The 17,467-nt window shown below is 48.8% G+C and overlaps 2 protein-coding genes across 5 annotated transcripts in view; one reads left to right on the forward strand and one right to left on the reverse strand.

The window, feature by feature from the left end:
• Window positions 1-2,026, forward strand: part of PPP2R5A (protein phosphatase 2 regulatory subunit B'alpha) — a 64,926-nt gene extending 62,900 nt beyond the window's left edge. For both annotated transcript variants that reach the window (XM_039881152.1, XM_039881153.1), the window contains one exon: window positions 820-2,026. In XM_039881152.1, the coding sequence (XP_039737086.1) occupies window positions 820-952 (133 nt within the window). In that variant the 3' untranslated portion in view covers window positions 953-2,026. The remainder of the gene's footprint in view (window positions 1-819) is intronic.
• Window positions 2,027-3,635: 1,609 nt separating this feature from the next.
• The window catches only part of PACC1 (proton activated chloride channel 1), a 29,819-nt gene continuing 15,987 nt past the window's right edge, over window positions 3,636-17,467 (reverse strand). For 2 of the 3 annotated variants that reach the window (XM_039881156.1, XM_039881155.1), the window contains exons 3-8: window positions 13,793-14,002; window positions 12,318-12,469; window positions 8,626-8,768; window positions 8,101-8,245; window positions 6,022-6,129; window positions 3,636-4,498 (exon numbers count right to left, since the gene is read on the reverse strand). In XM_039881156.1, coding sequence (XP_039737090.1) covers window positions 4,337-4,498; window positions 6,022-6,129; window positions 8,101-8,245; window positions 8,626-8,768; window positions 12,318-12,469; window positions 13,793-14,002 — 920 coding nt within the window. In that variant the 3' untranslated portion in view covers window positions 3,636-4,336. Of the gene's footprint in view, window positions 4,499-6,017; window positions 6,130-8,100; window positions 8,246-8,625; window positions 8,769-12,317; window positions 12,470-13,792; window positions 14,003-17,467 lie in introns of those variants that run through there. The other variant, XM_039881157.1, reaches the window with a different exon arrangement.

Raw genomic sequence — 17,467 nt, forward strand, 5'->3', positions numbered from 1 at the left:
AGCCAAGATATGGAAGCAACCTAAGTGTCCATCAGCTGATGAATGGATAAAGACCATATGGCACATATATACAATAGAATATTACTCAGCCATAAAAAAGAATGAAAGCTTTCCATTTGCGACAACAGGAATGGATCTAGAGGGGATTGTGCTAAGTGTAATAAGTCAGACAGAAAATGACAGTTACCATGATTTCACTTAATATGTGGAATCTAAAGAATATAAATGAACAGACTCATAGATAAACAAAACATTTTGATGGTTGCCAGATGGGAGGAGGGGTTGGAGGTATAGGTGGAAAAGGTGAAAAGATTAAGAAGTACAATTGGTAGTTACAAAAAGTTACACGGATGTGAAGTACAGCATAGGGAGTATAGTCAGTAATAATGTAATAACTGTATGGTGTCGGACTGGCACTAGACTTACCAGGGTGATCACTTCGTAGTTACATAGATGTCCGATCACTATGCTGTACACCTGAAACTAATATAATATTGTAGATCAACGTAATTGAAAAAATTTTAATTACTTTTATTTTTTTAAAAAAGTACTTTGTCAGCCATAAAGCAGTGGTGGTGGTGATGGTTGTGATGCCATGCAGAGGAGGGGAAGCAAGTAGCACTTTCTGGTTGGTACAGGAGAGGCACCGGGGTGGCAATTACACTCAGGAGAGAAGAGTGACTAGGTGTCCTCTCTGGTAACTGGCCTCAAACACTTTAGTAGAGGGATCTAAGTGCAAAGTGGGTAACTGCCAAACGGCACGTTCTTCAGGCTCTGAAATAAAAGTTTCTGATCACAAAAATTTTGGTTTACCTACAGAGAGAAAAAGAAGGAATTGGAACGTGAAGAATTATGGAAAAAATTAGAGGAGCTAAAGCTAAAGAAAGCTCTAGAAAAACAGAACAGTGCTTACAACATGCACAGTATTCTCAGCAATACAAGTACCGAATAAAAAAAGCCTGTCACTTCTGTTGGATAGGCAGTTTTGTACACTTTTTTGAAATATGTAAAAATTATGAAACAAACCTCATCAGTATAATATAATTAAAGGCCAATTTTTTTTCTGGCAACTGTAAATGAAAAAATGTATGGACTAAACATAGCTCTGTGCTGTATCATGGCCACAGTATATTGTAACCTTTGTCTAATCATTGATTTATTGTGTCACTTCTGAAGTTTCACAGAAATGAATGAACTTTATCTTCTATAATGAGTGATATAATTATGGGAGTGGTAAGGAATTATGACTTGAATTCTTTTGATTGTGTTGCACATAGAGTAGTCTGCTCTGTATATTTTTCCCTTTTATAATGTGCTTTTCACACTGCTGCAGACCTTAGTTATATCCTAGGAAAAAGTACTTCCTAAAATAAAACTAAGGTATAACCCTCACCCTGCCCTTTGTCCCTACCAGAAATATGATGGAGGGAACTACCTGCCCGAAGCCTTCCTTTATGTTAGAGATATTACTGTACTCTGGAATTTGAGCAAAAACTTAAATCTCCAGGCTTTTTAAAGCACAAAATATAAATAAAAGCTGGGAAAGTAAACCAAATTCTTCAGAGTGTTCCTCACGACTGCCCCCTTCACGTGCAGCGCCCCAGGGCCGAGCGCGCACTAGTGGAGGCAGCGCAGGTGAACACGCACCTGCCTCTCCCTTCATTCCTCTGCTTCCTCCTGCAGGCAGGGCCCTTCCAGTCCTCACAGCCGGCCCTTCCTCCGGCCCCTCCTGACCCAGGGATGGAGGCTTTGAGTCCCACAATGTGGTGACGCAGAGCACTCGTTGTCACTGCCTGGCTTTATTTAAAGGAAATGCAGTAGGCTTCCTCTGTAGAGTTCTGAGAAAATTGACTATAGAGAAGTCTTGTATGTTTTTACTTGGTGAAGAATTTCTCACATCTTTTGTTATCAGAGTACCATTCCAATCTCTTAACTTGCAGTTGTGTGGGAAACTGTTTTGTAATGAAAGATCTTCATTGGGGGATTGAGCAGCATTTAATAAAGTCCATGTTTGTATTTTGCCTTATGTCGTCTCTACTTTTTTCAGCTCTAAGTTTAGGCATCCCTTTATACATGTAGTATACACATACACACACAGAAAACTTTAAGGCAAATGGTGGGATATGTTCTAACTAAATAGGAAGATTGTGCCAGATTGAGTATTCCAGCCATTTATCAAAACAGATACATATCTATTTTACAGAATATTTGCATAAAATTCTAAGTTCTAGGATATCCTTCACATCCCTTTATGTTCAGAGGGTGAGTTTAACATACTTTAAATGTTAGTTTTAATTAAAATAGACTCAGGAGGCTAAATCTCTAAAACTGTAATAAATAACAGCACTGTTTATGGGGGGCAGGGAGATTGGGCAGGGTCAGAAGTCAGACATCATGAAGTTCCCAACTACCAATGCCTGATTCCAGCCTTCCACACCCATGAAAAACCAGCATTGCTTCTGCACACTGTTCCTAGGTCACTGTAAAAGCAACTCCTTTTGTTCGTTGTGGTCCCAGGAGAAAAAGACCTCTTCCTTTTCAGTACATGGCTCATAAGGCAGCCACCTTACCTCCAGATCCAGGTGTTCTTGCCAGACCCTCCGCACTAAGCCAAGGCCAGCTGCACTACTGACAGCTGGAGGCGGTGCAGGTGGACGCGTGGGCCTCACTGCAGAACAAACAGAATGAAAGGCAGGCCCTGCCTTTCCAGAAAGTGAGGGTTAGGTCTAAAGAAGTCTCTGTCTTGTGGAAGGTTTAGGCACATACTGAAAAGCAGCCAATGTAGATTTTGGCAGGCTGCAGCTAATATTTTTCTTTGATGAGCTAAAAATGCTCACTTCCTAATTACCTACTTACTCTAAAGCACAATTAAGAGGTCTCTCCACTTTCCACAATGCAGAAAGTGCAGTTTTTGGATGTTCACTGGAGCAAATTTTATCAGATATTTACTAAGTGGTATGTCACCTTTAGAGGTACTTTAAAAGTACACACCTGGTTTTCAGTACTGTTAATGTAAGCTTTACAAATGCCTGGTTTTGCATTGTCTTACAGCAAGATTTGAGAGATGAGACCTAAACTAAGGTTTAAATCTGCATGCTCCAGTGGCATAGAAAAGCAGGGAATATTCCTTTATGCAAGTTTACTTTTAATAGTTCAACCAAAAAAGTTCCTTGCTGCTAAGTTAGACATTAGATACATTTGCATTTTTCTCTTTGAATTACCTAAAGGCAGGCTATGAAATTCAGGAAATGCTACCAAGTCCTCTGTGGATGCAGAAAGCATTTAAATAATTTAAAACTCTGGAAACAGTTTCATAACCTCAAATCAGCTTAGGGCTACCATGTAAAAAATACCCAGGTGGTATTCATCTGTCAAAGGAAAGGCAGAAAGTGCCCCTTTCTCAGATGGGTAGTTTTGTAGCTTATTCATGGGGCTTGATCCATCACTCTTCCTGATCATCCACAATCAACTGCCATGCTCACCCTAGCCCTTCCTGGACGCAGTCACGACATACCTCAGGGGTCCAGATCCATCCATCTCAGAGTCCAGGCTCACGCTGCCTTTTATTTGGAGCTCACAGAACGAAAGCGTACCTGTGCCTACTGATGGAGCAGATATTAATACTGGCACACTGATTCCTTTTGTATTAGCCTAACTTTTATTTACCTGTTAATGAAATCACCAAAATACATTGAATACCTGCTATGTATATACATACTAGTGCTTTTGGGTGTTAATCACTCTAAACATTACCTGCATCAACGAATATTCTAACGAGACAGGTAGGTGACCAGTCAGTCCACAGGAAATCTAATTGCTTGTTTCTAGTAGCTTTAAAAGTTTCACTTAACATTTAACATGAGAAAGCTTGTCAAGCTGGACCATGTAAATGGCAGATGTTGCCAAACGTAAGAGTTTTTGCCTTTGTGCACAGTGCAGTTTTCAAAGCATGACCTCCACATCTAGATAGTCACTCCATCTTCCGTCCACTTTGAAAGCCTTGGAAAAAAACCTGAGGTAAACAGCAGAGCCTTAATATCCTGTTAGGGCTGAACTATACACCAAACCAAAGAAGAAGAAACGCAGCTTCTGCAAACCTTCAGAACACCAGATATATACATATAATTCCATCTTCCACAAACCCTATTCGTGTCCTAGTCAAAAAATGTTCAATAATTTAAGTACTTAAATAACTTGAGGTTCTCCACTGGGTCTGTCCCCTGAGGCTGTCCCTCCCAGCAGAGCCCGTTCCTTCCGGTGAGTGCAGGAGCTCCGGTGCTCGGCTCATCAGAGCAGAAGTGGTGAGAACCAGTTCTGCCAACAGCGCGAGGCGACTTCAGCTTATGTGGTTCGTTGCCTGGCCTCTTTTTTTAAGGTACCTCTTCCTAATTTTGATCATCCATTTCACACTAAGTTTGGCAAACTCTGCTGCTTTAAATAATGCCAAGAAAGCCCCACAGAGAAGAGCGATTGTGTTCCAAGGATTGGCTGTGATTATCTGAAAAACAGAAACAAATACGAGTTTATTAGTTTGCTTCGGTTTTCTAATGTCACTGGGGCAACAAGAAAAATGCCTGGTTCTGAAACTGTCCTAACTCTGTACTTCGTTCATACTTTAATGTCCGCAGTTCAGTTTGAAGAGGAAGATACAATAGTGATTCTGAAAGAAAAAACTTTTTCAAAAAAGCTCCGTACAAATAAGATACTCAGTAGTGAACTTAAGATTTTTGGTCTAATCTACAATAAGTGACCTTGCTTTGAGCCAAATTTCCCTAAAACTCTACCCAACCCATAAGAAAGGCAGTTCCCCTTGTTTTCTCCCCATTTTGCAGTGATTCGAGCTTCTCCCATCCAGTCCAACGACTCACCTCACGGACTCCTGGCCCTGCCTGTGATGTTTCCTCCCACCCAGAGTTACTAACCCTCCAGGGCTCCTCAGAGCTTTCTGTCCACTAAGCCAAAACCCCCTCGACTGCAGCAGAGGTATTTATCCCACTGTCTCCTCCAGCAGTTACTGTCTGGAATTAGTCGCTTTACAGCTATAAATGGCTCACTCGCTAAATGTTAAACTCTTCAAGGCTGATGTCACATCTTGGGTTTGTGAGTTCCCCATCATGGTAAACCGCACTTTGAAGTCCCAGTTTAGTAGGATGACATTAGACAATCTGAACCTTGGGGTTTACCTATGTAAAATGGTTGTATCACCTGCACTGCGTAGAACTGTTGTGAAGCTGAGTGACAACACACACACTGGCCCGTAACGGGTACCTCTTACTGAATAAAGCAGGTTAGGAAATGCTGATCACACGTTTACGTGTGGAGCTGAAGGCGTTCATCCTTCCACCCCATCTCGATTCAGTAAGCCTCAGCGCATGCCTCTCTGTACACGGCTTCGCCGATCCACGATTAACGTGGGTGATAATGGAGGACATCTGTGTCACAAAGAGACTCCCTGTTTAAGTCTCAGTTATGAAATATCTTCCCCCAAGCCACGGCCATGTCAGGACATTTTGTGATGATCTACATGCCAACAGTATTAGATCTGAGGTTGGCTGTGGTGGACAATGTCTCATGAATGCTTCTTTAGTGAAGCTGTCTCATTACTCCTCCCCTTCAAGACTGTGAATCTGAGAATCCGGCATTAACTGATCCTGTTAATTTTTTATTTGCACCTTTCTCCTCTGAATTACTACAAATAATAAGTTCTCATCCAAAAAAGAATGGCTTCCGAATAGCAGTAATCTAGATATGAGCTTAATGCTTTCTACTCAGTTCATTCAATTAATGTTATGACTCAGCAGCTCCTCTGTACCAAGCACTCTGCTAGACACCGAATAAATTACGGTGAACAAAAGACATAGTCCCCACCATCATAGGAATAGTCTAGTGATGAAGACAAAATCGATTAAACACAAATGGTACAGAACATGAATGTCTTGAATACAAATGAACTGCTAGGAAAGACAGAGACAGCTTACAAGGACAAGCCCAAGTGCTCTCTCAACCTTAAATAATACTCACATCTTGAACTTTCTGGATGAAAGGATCTTTCCATTCAAAGACCACAAAGAACAGCTGAGCACTTTTTTCGGTAGCTGGCCTCTGGTCAATGTAGTTAACCACACTCGTCTAGGGACAGAGGAGAGAGAGCAGTGTCACCTGGCCTGGGCCGTGGGAAAGGAGAGCACAGTTAGGGATGACTGGACTTTGGCTCCCCTCAGAGCATCTTGCAGGAAGAGAGCCAAAAATCTCTCATGCAAGACCCCCTGAAACTGGTGCCAGAGCCCAGGCCTTGCCCTGGTTCCCACGGCTCTTTGGGGAAATGGATAGGATCTGCGGTGTATGATAGGTGAGCTGAATAGTCACCAATTACACCAAAGTACCGTGTAAGACAATTAAAAGCCATAAAAACCACAAATTTCAAAATACTTGATCTTAAGAGCTGAGTATTTTGATGCTTCGAGTCTACAGGGACAAAGTGCAGCCTCAGCTCCACCCGGCTGAGCATCCCGCGTAAACCACAGACGTGGAAGATCTGGGCGCCAGTCACTAAAGGGCCTGCATGGTGTCACAGACAGCACACAGGTGCCAGAGGCAGATGGGCTGGGTCTATCTTCTGACTTGAGCCTCTGCTTTGCCACCCATGAAATGCGGACAGAAAGCCTACACCTCACTGAGGTGTGGAGAGGGTCAACGCCACAATGTGTATGAAAGTATCTTAAACTTCGAGCGTGACGTGAAAGCATCTAAAATACTGTTCAAGGATCTGTGTCCCCTGCCAAGACTTCCAATGAAGACTATGATAAAAAGCACATAAAACATTCTAATATGTATAGGTCCACTGGGGTTTGGGGCCCCGTGTTCAGATCACAGCTGGGGCCACCCGGAGAGCGGGGCGGGCTGCACCTCACCGTGAGGTGAACACACGAGTCCCCTTCCTAAGCTGCTGTGGGGCCAGGCAAGAAAGGGCCTGGGGTTCTTGGAGAAAAGGGTGGAATAAAAATCAGGAGATGAGTTATCTTGCGACACAGGAACATTTTAAGGACCTACTGCCAGCAGGGGCTGTTACCTCCTAAGGCAAGAATAAAGCCTGTCCTCTTGAAGAAAACTGGCTCTTTGCTCTTCCCAAAGCTCTGTAATCTGGAGTAGTCCTGGGGGCCAGGGCTGGGGACGGGGCAGCCCTGAACAAGCCCCATTGGCTGGAGTTGGTCATCCACACCCACTCGGCCCCTTCCCCACACTGCCCTTTGGATCCCAGTCCAAATGGAATGGCTCCCTTCCCGCCCCCCCCCACCTCCGGAGGAGCAGAGAGCATGAGCACAGCCCCGTCTCCTCGTCTCCTCGCTGCCTCCACAGGCTCCCAGCCACCGAAGCTTGCAGCCTGGCTGGCTGAGTGTGGATCCGGCAGGAGGCAGAGAGCCACTGAGGCAGCGGAAGCATTGCTTTTGGTAATGACTGACCAACAGCCCTGCTGAGGTGACCAGAATATCTCATCTCTCCATCCTCACTGCCATACCTTTTTCCAAGGTCCCCTCTCATCAGGATCACGGCTAGAGACTCCTGGCACATCTCCTGGCTCCAGGCCAGTGGGCTGAAAGCCTTTGGATCACACCTCCCATTAGTAAAAAATTCTGAGCGTGCACCCAACATATTTATACCTTCGGATGTGATGTAGCATTACCGTTACTGTCCTAATGTTACATGCATTATGAAACATTCTAAAATAGAAAAAGGATGGGATTTTAAAAAATACAAAAAGCTAGTATTTTACTCCTGTGCCCACAACACTTCAGAGGCCACCGTATCTAGTCTCTCTTCCCCGCAAATAATCCATCTTCTAGGCAGCCTCTCAGAGCACCGGGGAGGTTGCGGCAAGACACCAGCCTGGGGTTGGCGCAGCGGCCGTCTCTGCCCCGCCCGTGTGCCTTGCGAGGACGGGCTGTAACGGAGGGCCCGGCATGTGCGCCGAACATGGGAACTCCCGGCCCGGGGGCCGCTCTCACCCTGAAGGCCCCGCGCCAAGGCCATCTCTACAAAGCTTCCCTGTCCAACTCGGGGTGAGTGTCACCCGCAGGGCGAAGCAGACCCAGCGCTACCTACCTCCTGCCGGAACTCCACCGCTTCCCTCCCGTCCTCCTCCTCGGTCTCCACCAGGGACATCTTGACCCAGGTGCGGAAGCCCCCCGAGAACTTCCAGCTGGAATAGGCGCGCTCGCAGGCCTGCATGAAGCCCACTCTGTCTGGGCTGAGAGGATGGAGAAGAAAGGTCCAAGTTCATCAGGCGTGACAGCAGGATTCTGCCCGCCAGCCTCCTCTGCAAGCTATGCTTGGTGCCCAGCTAGAGGTGGGGGGTGGTCACCCACCTCGAGGCAGCAGCCCCGCCACTGCAGCCCCCTGCAGCCCCCCACCTGCTCCCGGCAGCAGGCACTGAGGGCTGCAGAGGGTGAGCATGGTGGCCAGGCCCCTCGGAGCACCGGGGCTTCGGCAGTCCCAAGGAGCCCTTGCTGGCCCGCTGGCCCAGTGGCCTCCCTGCCTCCAGCCCCCTCCAGCCCCCGCTGCGCCCAGCGACGTGCAAGGCCGAATGAGACAGTGTATACACGCCCGCCGGGGACGCTGAGAGGCCACCTGTGCAGGAACTCCTGGAAGGAGGAGAAGAGGAGGTAATCGATGGCACTGAAGTCCTCACTGCTCTGGTTCAGGCGGAACTGGAGGAAGACCAGCTCCCGCTTCTTCACGTCCCGGGGCCCGCGCACGATCAGGGCAGATTTCTGCAGAGACACCAAGGCCAGCATCTCAGCCCTGGAGCACCAGGCGCACAGACGCTCTAGGGGCAGCCAGGGGCCCTCCTGACCCCGGCAGCCCCTGAGGGAACCCCAGCCACACCCTCCTGCTCAGGGAGCCCAAGCCACGGGACCAGAGCCAAGTTCGACTTGTCCTCGGTCGCTCTCCTCGTGGATTGGTTACGCTGCAGAAGCTCGTTATTAAAAAAAGAATATTAACTTCCATCTGTTCTCTGTACAAATATTTTCTTCCAGTCAGTCAGGTTCCCATTAACCTCGTGTTTAATGTCATTTGTTTTATGAAGCTCTAAATCTGATGTAGTGGAATTCGTAAATCTTTTTTTTTTTATAGCTTCTGGGTTTTGCTTGCTAAGGAAAACCAAAATTATATCAATATTCTCCTGTATTTTAGAGCAGCTCTTTCTAACTTTTCTTACATTTAGGTACTGTTCTGTACATGGTGTGAACCAGGGCTCTAAGTCCCACTTCCTACACGGTGGAGATGCAAGCTTGACTGCTGTGGGCTTAATTCCGTTAGACACCTGCCTGGCAGGTCCCCTCCATGTCACTTCCCATCCCCAAACCTCGTGGGGTTACTTTTGTACATGTGCTCTTCTAAACATACTTTAAAACTAGCTTAAGTTTCAACTGGGACTTTTAACTGATGACATTGGATTGATAGATTAATTTGGGAAAAAATATCTTTACAACATCAACTTTTTTTTATGGTGAAATTGGTTAACGAAATCCAGTTAAGTTTCAGCTGTACCTTTTAACAGTGAGGCACATATATATTTACACTGTGTGTTCACCTCTCAGATTTCTTTCTGTTACCACACGTTTGACCCCATTTTACCCCGTTTACCTCCCCGCCCCTCACCTTCTGGTACATCATCAACTTTCATAAATGCTCTACAGATATTTGAAAAGAGTGAGTATTGTCAGGCACCAAGTGTGACGCACATACTCTAAATTTACTGTGCTATTCACGTTACCCTCACTACTTTTTGTCTGTCTGGTCTGTGAATTTCTGAGAGGTTTAGGTCACACGCTGAGGTGATGATATTTAGGTGGTTGTTACCATGATGCTTCAGTTCCTGAAAACGACTTCTGTCACGGTCAGAGAACAGGCTGAGCTGCTGAAAAGAACAGGGACCCCGAACAGATGCAGTGGCTGAGACGAGGGGGAAGTCTGTTTCTCTCTCTGGGGACAGTCCAGGCGTGCAGGCCGTGCCACGCTGCAGGCAGTGCCGCCTCACAGGGCGGTCAGCAGTGGCTTCTGTCTCTCTGCCGTCCCCCGTTCTAAGAGGTCTGCTATGCTGTTTTGTATAGATTTATGACTATTAAATCTTCATAGTGGAGAGTAGTGGAACTGAACCCCTTAGATGTTAAACATATGACCCTTTTAACCCTTTGCATCTGAAATTCCTTTTTGACTGACGTGTTAATATTGCCAGTCCACTTCTGGTTACTGTTGCATTTTCCCAAGAGATCTCTGTCCATCTGTTCCTTTTCAACCTTTCCTGTGACACACTCAGGGGCAGCAGTGCGTGCTAAGTGTCCCGGTTTCCATTATCCACTTCCTCCTGCGGAACCGGAACCACTTCCCCAATGCCAGATCTTAGCAGAATAGTCGTCCTGCTGGACCCCCACTTCTGGCCTCAGATGTGGCCGTGTGATGAAGTTCCTGGAAAGTGCACAGAGTGACTCATGCAACGCGGTGACATGTCCACGTCGGGGGAGTGCTTGCCCTCCACTTCTCAACCCCTGGGAGCAGGTGTGTACGCACATGCTGACGACAAGGACCAAGACTACGCCTGGGGGATAGCAGAGTGACAGACAGAAGCCACTGCTGAGCACCCTGTGAGGCGGCACTACCTGCAGTGTGGCGTGGCCTGCACGCCTGGACTGTCCCCAGAGAGAGAAACAGACTTCCCTCTCGTCTCAGCCACTGCGTCTGTTTGGGGTATCTGCTCTGTTCGGCAGCTCAGTCTGTTCTCTGTAACATAAGTTGTTTTGTATCATGGTAACAACCAGCTAAAAATGAGGCATCAGCTAAACATGTGCATACTGGAAATAGAGCAGGCAGCAAGGAAACAAACACAGGTCCTGCAGAGCGAAGAGGCAGTGACCCTAACTGTGCTAGAGCCAAGCATTTGGTAAACATTAACTAGATTAAACTGTGGGAGGGGCTGGGGAGACAGACGAAATGAGGATCTGAAGGCTGACAAAGTAGGACCAGATGAGACCTTGGCTAGGTCACTTTCCCTTGGACTTGGATAGGACGCAGCCAGAAGCCTACGTTTCTGAAGACATCTCACTGCACGCCCGCCTTAGGAGTGCAGAGGGTGTGCAGGCCCGGCCAGCAGGCGTCCCCTACGCCTCACCCCTGCGGGCAGCCCTGCTCTTTGGACGGCCTGAGCGGAGCTGCGACTGGAAAGCCTTCCTCGCCTAGGTCTGCTTCGGCGTACGGGTTTGCCCTGATTTGTTCGCTCCACCAATCTGATCCACTTTGCTACTTACATTTCATACCAGTTCTTCAAAATTTCTGATCAACTGGTGATATCCTTTCTTGGTTTGCAAGTCTAATGTGGGTATTTCATTCTTTTTTTTTTTTTGCAGGAGTAGGAATTGTTTCAACAGGATTTTAGGAGGAAGCCTAGAGTAAATATTTACGAAATTCACCGTCAGACCCGCCCAGCACCCCACAGAGCAGGTCCTGCTCTGCAGCAGGACAGAGCGCTTTGCTCCCACTGTTACTTCTGTCCACAGCGTCACCATCACCACTTGCTGCTCTTCCGGGGCACCTGACCCTCCAGAAATACCCACCTACTGTAACTGCCCAGAGGCACAGACACAGCACACTGGTCCTCCCTGTGAGTCCTGGTGCAGAGTCCCTGGGCCTAGGAAACCGCCCCTTCCTCTCTGAGCTGGAAAACCTTGCTCGCCCCTGTTCAATCCTTTCTGAAACAAGGCTATGGGCTGCAAAGGGAGAGGTGTGGAAAAAACACAAAATTCCCTCCCTCCTTCACACCCCTGCGCAGGCGCCGCTCCTCCCGGCCGTCCACTCCCCTGCTGAGCTGCGTGGCTGCGTGTGACTCCAGGGCCACGGTCCCTGTGCCCGTGCCCCTCCTTTACAATGGCGTATTATGGATTCTCAGGCTCCATCCCCTGGAAGGAGCAGTCAGTCAGCCCCACATGGATCCTGGGAATCTGTATTTTCCAAAAAGCTCACAGGCAAGTCCTTCGAGCAGTCAGGTGTGGGACCCACTTTACTCCGTCACACTGGCCCCAGCCTGCAGCCATTCCTCCTTCCATCAAGGACAGGATCATATCGCACTGCAGAGAATCCCTGAGGGTCACTCCAAAGACACTAAAGGCCTCACACCCTCCCTGACTGCAGGTGAACCAGCCACGGCCATGACCCCACTTAGCACTGCCGCGGCCTGCACCGCGGGCGTGGGAAAGGCCACCGGGCAGAGAGAAGACGCCGGGGGCAGGGCTGACGGCACACACCCAGACCCAGACGCGAGTTACCAGGGTCTGGTTGGAGAAGGGGTCCGTGTAGTTGATGCTCTGGGTGGTGCAGGCCATGTCTCCAGGCTGGCCGGGGCTCCGCAGAGGGGGAATGACTTTGTAATGGTGCTTGCAGCTGAGCAACTGGGCCTGGCCGGGGTACAGGGCGATACCTGAGGGGCACGAAGGGAAGACTGAGCGTCAGAAGTCGCTGTCTCCGACTGCACTCCTAAAATCACGGTACCTACATTTTTTCACACCCACCAATAACCTACGTTCAGAATGCCTTGGGTGACTGCGGAGGAGGGAGAAGAAAAGGGGTACCGGGGGCAGGGAGGCACATGCTGGCTCTGATGGAGGACACAGCCCTCCCCTCCTCTCCCGACCCGCGTTGCGGCCTCCCCTGTGCCAGACACTGCTCCACACACTCCCGGAGGCCTCCATGGCTGGGCCGACCCCGCACCGCCGCCCACCTGCACATCCGCTAGGAGGCCCTCGCCGTGGGATCCCCTAGATCTCAGTCCCCCTCTCATCTCCTGCTCTGCCTGGAGCTCCAAGTGAGCAAGTCACCTCCCAACAGGTCCTCCCTCACCCCCAGCCAACGCTCCGCGTGCATGGCGCTGACGGTCGCTGTTCCAGAAACACTGAGAGCAGCACAGGGCGCCAGACCCAGGCCGAGCTCAGAGAGACCAACCAGAAACAGTAAAACACACAGATAGAGACCAAAGTGGACACACAGGAGAGAGACAAATCCGAGACAGGTAAAGACAGGCCAAGGAGCCATGACCAGCACATTTGTCAAGAAGCCCCAGGTACAAGGGACCTTAGACTGGCTTGTCCTGTGAGCAGGCCATCGGAGGGTCACTCAGGGGCATCCTGCTGGCAGAGTCTGAACCCACTGAGCTCATGCCTCCCTGTCCGCATCCCCACTCTCGGAGCCCGGTGCCAGAGACCCCACTCCCCGTCCTGGGGCAAATGACGCCCTACTCAGGGACTGGACTCCCCGCTGGGACAGGAGAGGCATGGATGGAGCGGCCTGAGAACCCCCTCTCCAGGCAGGACCCCACCCACCTCCGGACAGCCTTGCCTCCCCTGCCACCCTTAACTCCCACTTCTCCTCGCGGGCCTCTGGCTCCAGCCAGGCTAGACTCAGCCTCCCCAGAGGAACCCATGGCCTCCTCACACTCACCTTTGCTCCTGATAATCTTCCTTACAAAAAAACTTCTCTTCCCATCTATCAAAGCCCAGCTCAAATCCTCCACTACGCAAAATGCTCCTTGCTCACCCAGCTATGCAGTGCCCGCTCTAGGCCCTGTCCACCCCCCTAGGCACACAACGCACTCGGTGGTGTGTACCTCACACTTAGACCGTGCTCAGACTCCCCCACCCAGCCCATCATGCCCGACACGGAGTTGGGAGTACAGTGGCAGCTCAGGGAGTATTTGCAAGTCGATGCCCCAGAGCTGGGCCCTGATGGCTGTCCAGACAGGCTCTACCTGGGGCGTCGTAGCGATCCACCTCCTTGTAAGACACCGACATGACAGGGTGTTTGAGCTTCTCACGAAAATCTGTGATGGTCTGGTAGACCAGGAAGACAGCCACAGCCATGAGCAGCAGGTAGATGACGATGAGCAGGACCGAGAAGACGTTCTTCAGACAGGCCTTGCTAAAGCGGATGTTGCTGGAGGCAGACTCACTGTCCAGGGCTGAAAAACAATACGCATGTGACCCAGAGTGCAGGGGCACCTAGAGGAGGTCAGCAACCTCCAGGTCCCCCACCTGCTTGACCAAAGAGGTAAGGTCACCCCACTACGACCTGCCTGCTGAGCCCCCAACCACAAATCATAACACATGGCACCTGTCAACATTCACTACACACCTACTCTGCCAGAAAGGAGACCCAGAGCCAAGACACTCAGTTATTGTCTTTAAGGAGCCTCCTCTCTAGAGGGTCAGACAGTTACAATCGAACACAGGAGCTGGTCCCAACTTGGCCTTACCCCTCACCACCCCGCCCCACGCCTCCAGCTCCAGTCGTGCGAAACACCCTCTGTTCCTCCAGCGTGCCCTCCACCTTGCAGCCCCTCTCACTCGCCATTCCTTATGCCTGGCCTGAGCAGCCTTCCTCCACAGCTGGCTCCTAACTCATCCTTCGCATTCTGGTATAGAAAGGCATTTGCTCAAGGAAGGCTTCCCCGACCCCATAACTTTATTTGGGCACCCCCTTCCTCAGTGCTCCCAGGGTACCCATTTGTCCCCTGTCATCACTCTGAAATGTCACTGTCTGTCTACATGTCTTTTAATCCTCCCAGTCTATGAGCTCCATGAGGGTGGGACAAGAGCTAGTCTTGTCCAGACTGAACCCCTACCCTTCACTCTGTGCCTGGAATAGAGTACGCACACTGTGTATCTACGGTGAATGGCTAAACGATTGATTAAATGTCCTGACACCATTCCTACGACGCAGCTCTGCCTCTCCTGCCCACTTTCAAACCATCCACAGCCCCGATTACTCTCTGTTATGGCCTGAATTGTGTCCATACTCTCCAAAATTCATATGTTGAAGCCCTAACCCCCAATGCGACTGTATATGGAGAGAGAATGTCTAAGGATGTCATTAAAGTTAAATGAGGTCATATGGTGGGGCCCGAATCCAACAGTACCAGTGTCCTTATAAGAAGAGGAAGACACCGGGAATGCTTGCACACAGAGAAAGGCCACATGAGGACCCACAGAGAAGGTGGCCATCTGTGAGCCAAGGAGAGAAGCCTCAGGAGAAACCAAACTTGCCAATACCTTGATCTTAGACTTCCGGCCTCCCAAACTGAAAACAATTTGCTGTTTAAGGCACCCAGTCTGGTACTTAGTGACGGCCGCCCACGCTGACTGCGACACTCCCACAGTGCTCCTTGTGCCACCAGCTCCCCATTTCCTCTAGAGCGCAAGGCTGAGGACAAGGGCGAGTTTGAATGTAAGCCAAAAAGACACATGCTTGGCTGCTGGTTTCCACCGGTGACAGAGTAGCTTGGTACCACCACCCTTCTTCACATGACAGTTACAAAATTTGAACAAAATATTTAAATATTATTTGAAGTCACTGGAGAATGACCAAAAGCAAACGGAACCTAGAAGGCAGTCTACTCCCAAGAGAAAACAAAGTTGCACCTCATGAGATCTATAAACATGCAGCTTTCTGCCTGAACTGAGGGCACTCACCAATCTCTCTAAGACATCCGTCAGGGTAGCAGTGGACAGAGCTCAGGGACGGCACAGCTGTCAGAAAGTTAGGGGGAAACCCTGAAAGGGAGGGAGGCAAATGGGGGCTGAACCCCAAAATTTGCAAATAAAATATGCTCAAATTCTTAGCCACAGACCCCAGGTGACCCAGTAAAAAAGCAGCAGCTGGAAACTGAAATAACTGAGTGGGGGGTTTCAGCTGCTGCCAATACAGGGGACCGGAGTTTGTAACTTGAGTCTTGCCACACGTTAACTGCCTGGTAAGATAAAACTCTTCAGAGAATCCTAACAGAATCTAGAATCTCTACAGTATGCTATTTATAATGCTTAGTATTCAATCAAAAATTACTAGGCAAGAAAAGAACAAGAAAATGTGACCTGTACTAAAGAAAAAGAGCAGTGTATAGAAGCCAGTGCCAGGACGACCAGATGTTGCAATTAACAGACGGGAACTTTACAGCACTTAAAGAACCCAAAGGAAAATATATAGATAAGAAATAAACTAAATGGAAATTCTAAAGCTGAAAAAAAAAAAGAATGAAATGAAAAATTCACTGCATATTCTTAAAAGCCAAAAATACCACACAAAAAAAGTCAGTGTAGCTGAAGTTATATTAACAGAAAGTGCTGAACAACAACAACGAAAATTCTGGCTACCCAGAATTAAATAATTCTAGGGAAACAAACTTTCAAGAATGAAGGTAACATACAGATTCAAAAACAAAAAAAAAAAAGCTGAGAGAATCCATCACCAACAGACCTGCAGGACAATGCATTCTAAAGCAAATTTTGAGACGTAGCGGGAAATGACACTAGAGGGTAGCTCTCAAATGCACAGGAAGAAATAAAGATCACTGGACATATTAAACAGGTGGGTAAATCCAAAAAGCTATTTATATATTTTTCTAAATTTAAGATTGTCTAAAGGAAAAATATAAAACAGCCAGTGTGGTGATTAAGAATCTAGAGGGCTAGAGGGCTCTAGGCTGTGAGGGTACCCAAGGAGGGAGAGGCCCAGCCCCACACCTGCTCACAGTCTGGAGCACCAGTGCTGGGAAGAGGGCTCTGCATACCATCTGGCTGTGAAAACCAGATGGGCTGCCGGAGACCTAGGCACACTCCTCAAGGGGCCAGCACAGACTCACTTGCTCAGAAACTCATACGATCTGTGCTCAGAGCAGAGACAGCAGCTCTAAACCGCACCAGAGACATACAGGGAGGAACTAAACTGACTAGCTTCAGGGTGAGGGCGGGAGGGGCAGAGGTCAGAGCAGCTCTCTCCAGGGACAAAACTGCTGGCAGCCGCCATTGTTCGTTTGTTGAGACCCCCTTCCACACAGCTTGCAGGGTGATAGATCTGTGCTCTCCATTGATCTGGCTAACACAAATCACCCCACCCCAGTGATTCGCAGAGACCCCATCCCACCCAAATTACTCACCTGGCCCAAGCCTTTTCCAGCAGCTCTTCCACACACAAGGGACCTGCTTCAGCTTGCACTGTGGACTTTCCCAGCATCTCCCAAAGGTCCACAAACCCCAAACAAGCTGCAGCTGGCCTCGGCATGTTCAATAGCTCTTGGTAAGTGACCCCAAGCCCAGCATAAGTTGCAACTGGTCTCAACTTGCATTATAACTCCCATCATGGTCCCAAGCCTGGTTGGGATAAGCAGCGGCCAGTCTTGGTGCAGAAAGTAGCTTCAACTAAGCGGCCACAATCCCAGCATAAGGGGTAGCTAGCCTCAGATTACTTTGTGATGCCACAAAGGGGTCCCAAAACCTGACACCAGTGGCAGCTGGTCTTGGTTCCCAGCATAGCCCCGTCTCAGTTGCTTCCAAGCCCAGCACTAGTAGCAACCAACCAAAGATCACTTTGTATCTTATACTAAGAGGACTCAAGCCGAGCATAAGCAACAGCTGAAGCTGGCTTACAACAG

This window comes from Pteropus medius, unplaced genomic scaffold (genome assembly GCF_902729225.1).
Source record: "Pteropus medius unplaced genomic scaffold, Ma_sr-lr_union100, whole genome shotgun sequence".
Lineage (NCBI taxonomy): Eukaryota > Metazoa > Chordata > Mammalia > Chiroptera > Pteropodidae > Pteropus > Pteropus medius.